Consider the following 8699-nt stretch of genomic DNA (forward strand, 5'->3'; position numbering starts at 1 on the left):
CTAATAATAATCAATCCTATGCTGTTATTGAGCAGTATTTGACAGCAACATTGATGTTATAATTACAAATCGCACCTTGCATAACAAGTTATAAGTAACGGTTTGAGTATTCTTTTCAGTCTTTTCTCGATCCTCCTGTAATAAACTTTGACTACCATTCTTTTCATTTTTTTGCAATACCTAGTTGGGAAAGAAATGAATCAAATCTCTTACTGCTAGCTTCTGTAGCTGATTGGATTGAGTTCATTTCCAAGACTGCTGTTTATTGAAATTGAAAACCCATTTCTTCCTGAAGCCTTCTAATATACTAATATCAGTCAATATCCTAATTTTTTTGGAAGGACAAAGGCCATTGATTTCATATTCAGGCAGTCCAAGATTTTACAAGATATTATTTTCTTGAAAAATTTAAGCGGTTTTAGCTCAAGCAAAGCAATATCGACTTGGAGCTGATTGAGTTTTTAATCCTAGTCAAAATTGAGCTTTCTAGTACACCAACATTAGTGTGAATAGATCAAGTTTTGCAGGAATAAACGCTATTAATTTCATATTCAAGAAGATTTCACAAGACCATTTCTTGAAAATTTCAACTGAAATAACCTCAGTGCAATATTAGCTGTGGCTGATTGAAAATAAATTTTCATTCTGGTCAAAGTTCAGCTTTCTAATACTCTAAGGTGAGCGCGAGCATCCTATTTTTGCAAGGACAAACGCTATTGACTTCCCATTCAAGAAGAGTTTTTAAGATACTTTTTTCTTAAAATTTCAAGTAATTCAAGCTCAGTGCAATACGAATTGTGGTTGATCGAAAATTAATTTTAATCTTGGTCAAAGTTGAACTTTCTAATACACTAATAGGAACGTCAATATTCTCTTTTTGCAGGAATTAACCCTATTGATTCCCTATTCAAGCAGTCCAAGATTTTACAAGATACATTTTCTTGAAAATTTCAAGCGATTCAAGCGAAAGCAGTGCAAGATCGATTTGGGACTGATTCAAAGAAATTTGAATCCCGATCAAAGTTAGCTCATATCAAATCACAGCCCGGTATTTCCAAATTGGCTTTTTGTTTGAAAAAGTAAACATTGATTGCTTTCCTGCAAGACTAATATATGATTTATTCGATTACTGCTTGACAAGGCGAATTTTGATTGAAATCTCAACCTGTCTCGATTAAAGCCGGTTGATTTCTGCCAACCAGCAATAGTGCAAGTTTTGAACTGTATTTAATTTATCCTTGTCTTCAAATTAAAAGATTGCTTATTGTTGCAAAGCTTTTTCATCGCGTTGGTATTTAATTTACCCTTGCTATCAAACCAAAGTATCGCTAAAAGACAAATTCTTATTTACCTAGTTGGCATATATCCTTTTCTCCAATTAAAGTACGGTATCGCCCATCCTTGTAGGGCAAAGCTTTATGACCTAGTGAGAATTTAATTTATCCTCGTCTTTAAGCCAAAGTATCACTAATATCAATTTAAAACAGAAGGGCTACTTTATTAGACTTAATTTTACCCACTTTTTGGCCTATTTCTAACGCTAATACTAGAAGGAGAAGATTTTAAAAATTTATTGCTAAAGCAATTGAAATATTGAAATTTTCATAGGAAAGACAATCAAGGTCACCACAGCGTTTTTACAAGATTAACTTCTAGTGAAAATCGATTAAACCTTCAATGCTTTACAACATTCATTTACGTTAAAAATTATTTTTAATCCATTCCTGTACTGATTTGACGCTCTATTTCAACGGTTTTGATTTTCTATTGAAGAATATTTTAATCTAGCGCTGTTTGACAAAGTTTATTCCTACTGAAGCCTATATTCTATTCAAGGCTTCATTTTTTATTTAAAAAAATTTTTTAACCTATTGGTGTGATAGAAATTATTGGATTTTTACCGGAAATTTTAAGCCTATTGAGATTGCTTCTCTAAACTTAACCCCAAGGTTGATCTTGTGTTAAAAAAATTTTAAGGCCATTGATGCTATTTGTCATTCATCTAATTCAAGAATATCCTGTCTTCACCATAAAGCGATAATTTGCCAATAGTTGTTAAAGAGTCTTACAGTCATTTGGCCGCTCAAACCTGTATAGGAACGAATTTTACCCATTGAATTGAATAGTAAATAAATCCAATTAATTATTACACAAAAATTCATTTTCCGACCTCAATTAGACTTAACAATCACTGTTTGCCTGTCTCTGTATCTATTTTGGTTTCGTCAAGTTGAACAGGTGGACGATTCATCATTTTCATCGCTATCTAGCTCTATCGTCAATTTATCCATTAATTTGCCCTTCATTATAGAATTGACTATCCAGAATGGCAACTCCCTATAATGCTACTGTAGAATTACAGCGCCAGTTACGTTATGTTATATTTTATGAAATTATTGGAGTTGTTATCATCTTAACCAATAGCCCATTAATCTATGTCATATTATCGCAACACCGATTAAGAAATTTACATAATTTAATGATATGTAGCATGAGTTTTTGCGCTATTTTCTTTGCTTTGCTTTACTGCTTGCCTTATATTTTCACTATATTCTATCGTGAAAGCTTATTCTGTTCTATTAGTGTACCTATACGCAATTTTTTAACCATCGCCATTAGCTTACATTTATGTATTATCGCTGTGGATAAAGCTTTAATCATTGGCTTTCCTTTGCATTACCCTTCTTTATCCAATAAGAAATTAATGGTTGTCTTAATCATGATTATCTGGTTGATTGCAGTAGCTGCCGGTTTTTATCCCCTCTTTACTTTTCGTACACGATATAAGATTGAAAACAATCTTTCTTGTGTTACCACAGTATCATTAGATCATGAAATACCTTACCATTGGTTTTTTTATTCAACATTAATTTGTTTGCCTGTGATATGTATGATCATTTCCTATAGTTATATTTATTGTATTGCTATGCAGCAATGGAAGAAAATACTCGATCATCAACTCCTTATCAATGATGATACACCAGCTCAACGAAGACGCCGTAAAATTGGCCTCCATTTTAAGACGGCAATACCTTTAATCGCGATTACTGGCGCCTTTATATTAATGCATCTTCCTTTCTACATTTGTAGTGCAATTAGTTATGCCATGGTACCATTAGTGACTATGAGGCCAATAAATATCGATGACCGTCTAAGTTATTTAAAAATTTTAGGTAATCTTGTTAGAGCCATGGCTGTGTTAAAAGAGGTAGCTTATGCCTATCCTGCAGTCAATCCTTTTCTCTATGCCTATTTCGATATCGCTATACGTTCTGTGGTTGTCAAAGTATTTACCATTCGCCGAGATCGATCCTTTGCGGATACAAGAAGAACAACTGCTGCTGCTCCTTTGAATCCACCACAGGAAATCGCGATGAAACGGCGCTCCACATTGCCTAATGGAGATCAAATTCAGCGAAATACCATCGATGAAGCCATAGTAGAATCATGTGGACAAAATGGCTCGTCCTAGAAGCTTGTTGGATCGATTTTACTTGTCGAATATATGTATATATATCACCGATAAGTTCAATGAACTATTTCTAGCTAGAGCTATGTATCTCCTTTATTCCTCTCGCTTCGACGTGAAACACAATCTCTTCTCGGCAATTTATTAATCAACATCTAGAAATCATTTAAGTAAAGATTCTTTAATGCAGGCAACATTCATTCAATGTGATTCATGATAATCACTCTCAGTGATCACATGTTTATTGCTAGCTATTTACCCTTCTCCTGAATTCTCTTCATCGATATCAAGATTCCAAGTGAAATCACTTAGAAATACCATCTTTCATACTTGCATAAAACTCAAAGCCGTTCTTTCGAGCAATTCGAAACCAAAAGCTATCCGTAAATTCGCGAAAGAATGAAATGATTCAAAATAATGAACCATAATAATTTTACTGATCCTCTCCTGCCTAGGTCTAACTAAAACTTTAGAATATAGGAATAATATTTAATCGATCACTCTCTCTCTCTCTTTTGCCCTATTTATACAGATATATCACTATCACTTTAACCAATAATAGCAATGATAGGGTTATCTAAATTCTTAATGCAAATATTTTAATACGTACTGGATCTCCTTTGCATATATACGAAACTTAAAAGTTATCATTCTTACTACAGATTAGTAATAATTATCGTACCATATTCCCTCTCACTATCTCCATATGACGATATGGAGATCTATATAATCTACATTATAATAATCTTCATTTCTTCCACCTTTAAAAGATTTGAAAATAATCAACGTGTTTAAAAAACTGATGGTGGTGGCAAGGAATACATCACTGCTGGAAAAATTTACAGCTAAACACTTATGGAATTTGATTTATTTACTTTTATCGCTGCTATTAATTTATTTTTTTGCACATCCTTAATTTTGGAAGGAAGTCAATTACGTAATACTTCAATCAAATCAAAATCAACGATACTTCTGTTGAATATTAATTCTTTAATATCAAATTAAACGATCTTACGATGCAAAAGCATCCATCTTCCATGTTAAAAAGATGGTATACTTAAAAGAAAGGTTAATTTAAGATATTTATTTACAATATCGTCATGGATAAATTTCGCCATCAATTTTTTCAGCCTATTCAAGATATTTTCTTTACCATGTAAGTTTAAACTTATTTAAATTAGATAATGCTGATACTCTTTATGATCATTTATTAATTAGTTTATTAAAATAGATACTTTGCATCAGTAGTAAATAAGGCTGCAATTTACTACGATATCTTTATGAAAGAATAGGTAGTATTGTCTTGAAGATAGAGTAGTATTGATTAAATGATAGTACAATCTGTTTATATACGATAAGTTACTTCATATATCTGCATAAATAGTAAATGGGTTTTATAATTTATTAGGATATCTTTAAGATAGAATGCATAGTATTGCCTTGAAGATAGAGTAGGAATGACTAAATGATAGTTAATCTTTCTCTGTATACGATAAATTACTTTCTATATCTGCATCATTGTAAATTGGGTTATTATTACGATATCATTAGGATAGGATACGTAGTGTTGTCTTGAAGATAGAGTAGGATTGATTAAATGATAATTCAAAAGTCTCTTTATACGGATATGTTGTACGATAAACTACTTTACACGCATATACGTTAAGTGATGCTAGCGACACCACAGCAGTTCAAAATTAGTCTTTAAATCATGCAAGTATTGAACACTGACATTTATCATCTTTGTCTATTAATTTACTAATTGAGAATTTTTATGGGCACCATACATCGGTAATAAATAAAGTTATAGTTTACCACGATAATTTATATTGATGAAAGAGAAGACAAATAGTATTGTATTAAAATACAAGAGAGTAAAAAATTAATGGAATCACAGGCCAGTCTCTTCATATATGGTCAAAATACTTATATAAACGATGTTAGCTAATATTCTGTACTATCGTTCAAGATTAACCTTTTAAACTTTAAAATCGATAATATTTAAAATCTATACGAGAAAATACTGACGTTAATTATAATTGTCTGTTAAGTTGTTTATTAGGAACAAACCGTCTCCATTGGTAATAAATAATGCTATGATTTATTACGATACATTGATGATAGAAAAGATAGATGGTATTGTCTTGAAAATAGAATAAACAACTTTATAAACACTTGGCAACGCTAGCTGATAAGTTCAAAATTAGTCTTTAATCTTAATAGGAATTCATCGTAATGCCAATGAAGTGTGGCAGTCTTAGATAATGGCTTCTTATTGTGATTCTTTCAGGAATCTCTTACATAAAGCTTTATTAGCGCATATAATTGATAATTAATAGTCTTAGTCTCGAAATATCTGTATACATATATGCCTGCTACCGCAAAGAATATAGGAATAAGAGCTAATTTTCTCGCGCAATTAATTACTACGTATACTATGCATCAAAGACAACACGTTAGCATACCACACTAAAATAAACACCTCGATAGTACGTATAGCTTTAAAATTAATTTTTCCAAGGGCACTAGTTGTGTGAGATCGATTAAAAGGATATCTTCTCTAATAAAATGAAATGCTATATATATAAAGCATGAAGAAATTGGTTAAAAAGTAAACTTCGTGTTAATTTACTGAAATAATACTACATAAATAATCTTTTAGGATATTGCTATAATCAGCAAGTTGGGTCGGTGAAAAAACAGTAAAATATTTGAATTGTCTACTAGTTCAAGCTTGAAGCTGCCTGTAAAATCTATTTGATTTTATCGCTTACTAAATTAGAAAGGACTACCCTTACCGAAAATGAAATTGATGTAAGTAGCCAGAATGATTCCGCGTCTTATAAATGGTTAAAAGCAATAATTATGGGTAATTTCTTTCAACTATCTCATATCCTTATTACTATAAAAAGGTTAAAGAAATGAAATACATTTCAAGCCTATTGTATCCTTGTGAGACAAGAAAGACAATCTTATTTGGTTACTATTTAGATACAACTATATACTTTCTTTAATATTATTGTCGCACTATATTATTGTTATCTTCAATCATTTACTCTTTATATTCTAATCTCTATGTCAGAATAAAATTGTTTTCGGTAATGCTAAGAGAATTGGATGAGCCATTTCTCTACTAATTGTAATTTTACTCTGTTAAACATTTAAATAAGCTTGGGAGTTAATGAATCATTCTCTGTTATTAAATAATTATCGGACAAAGCTTTAACATATTTGAACTGGCCACGTCTTATCCATTCTTAATTTAGATTAGACTCAGTTATTACCAATCCATTTTTGTCTAGATTATTGACAACTTATAAGTATTGGGGAATTGAACCTTTTTGCTACAATTATTTATTATTTACGATTATGATTGCGTAGTTGTCTAACTTCTATTATTAACATTATTATTTCCGGTAGAATAGACTTATATTGTAAAAATGTATCACTATTCAATTTGGCATTGCGTGCTTTTAATAATTTACTTGATCATAATTTTGAATATGCTTCTAGGATATTCACGTATGAAGAAACAAACAATTTAACATAAATATAGGATAAGCCTCTGCACCCTGCCTTACATACAGTATATATTTGATTTATGGCTGTGGATATACCCAAAATAATCTAGGAATGGCAAAGACTAAAAATAAATTACCTACAACTTCTTTCCTTGAAATGCTAACTGTAACTATAATAAATTGATTGATTTATGTTCAAGGAGCCAATTAATGCTACATTATTTATTGCTTGTAATTTATGAATTGATCAAAAATTAATAAAGCGTAACCCAATTCATGTTGTCACTTAATCACTCATTCATGATAGAATAGTTTGTAAGTTTATAAATTGATCAGCCAAAAATTGTTAAAGAATGGAAAGAAAGAGGCAAAATAGCTTTAGGGCCTTTCAGTTCAATCTAATCGATATCGAAGTTACTTAGTAAATGCTACTGCAAAACAGTCTCGAAGTATATCCTGAAGTATGATGAATATCCGCATTTCTACTTTCCCTTTGAGTAAAATGCTCGTTAACGAATTTTTGTTTTAGTTATTACTTTTACTCATTTTTTGATAAAGTATCGAATAGCTAGTGCTGAATTTCAAGTCGTTGTGTTCGGCATTGATTCAAGTATGACTTAAATTAAAAGAAAATTGTGTCACAAATTAGGTAGCATAATCTAGCTGTGGATATCTACGCAAGATCTACTGGTTATATTACCTCATCTTCATTATAAATTAGGATACTAATATGATTCATTACGGTGCTATTCCATTTATTATACAAATCGTAATACAAATTACAAATTAATTCAAATAAGTACATTAGCTACTTTATTCTATTGAGAAATATCGGTAGTAAATTAAGATTTCATGACTATACTAATGAACAATTATTCCGATTAGATGATATTAAGTTCTTAATAATGAATTTGATTATCTATTAAGCGTTGGACGTATTTAATTGATTCTATGTCATACATCGCCAGATTACTTATAGTAAATAGTATCTCCCTTGATTACTATACGCTGATTAGACATGTATGTGTTTAGAAAAGGTATGCATACATATATATATGTTAATATATATATAACTAATGCTGTTTGATTAAAGACATTAAATTTAGTATGAACCATCATTAGTTGTTTTGTGATGATAAAAGTAACCCCATATTTGATAGCAAAAATATCAATAGTTGATTTAGACGAGAAGTAATGGGAAATTAGAAGCAAACTAGACTATATATTTATGGCTTATCAATTTAAAGAAGCCTAAATTAATTTCAGAGACTTCTACAGAAAAAATTTACCCCACTTTACCTGGTAAAATGACTGTTCTTTTCTATTGGGCGGGGAGGTTACGTTCAATTTTTTCTGTAATAGTCTCTACTAGTACTTGTATAATCGAGAATAACTGTTTATATGCAGGCTATACTCTATTTAATGGAAAACTCATTGAGAAGTAAAGCTAGTTCTAATATCAGACTCTCTGGATACTTTTACGGTTTAAAACAGCAGTCCAAACAGACACAAATAATTTGATTATTGCGAAAGGTGCTTAATCCCATCACATTTCATGAAAGCAAGCTAAACTTCTACTACAGTAATAATGGGCTCTTATTATATTATTTGCGATAGTAATAGTCATCCTATGTAGCTTTGATTCTTACTTAGTGCAGATGGTGCCTTGCCGTAGTTTAATCTATCCATGGTAAATTAGGCTTGGTAAC

The 8699-nt window shown here is 30.9% G+C and overlaps 1 protein-coding gene across 1 annotated transcript; it reads left to right on the top strand.

Annotated features, from left to right (window-relative positions):
* Window positions 1-2326: 2326 nt before the first annotated feature.
* On the top strand, window positions 2327-3472 carry TRIADDRAFT_55699 (uncharacterized protein; the record flags this gene model as incomplete). The annotated part of the gene is made up of 1 exon (XM_002111520.1): window positions 2327-3472. The coding sequence occupies one exon, from the start codon at window positions 2327-2329 to the stop codon at window positions 3470-3472; it is 1146 nt and encodes a 381-aa protein (XP_002111556.1).
* Window positions 3473-8699: the final 5227 nt, after the last annotated feature.

This window comes from Trichoplax adhaerens, genomic scaffold, assembly GCF_000150275.1.
Source record: "Trichoplax adhaerens TRIADscaffold_4 genomic scaffold, whole genome shotgun sequence".
NCBI classification, from domain to species: Eukaryota; Metazoa; Placozoa; class Uniplacotomia; order Trichoplacea; family Trichoplacidae; genus Trichoplax; species Trichoplax adhaerens.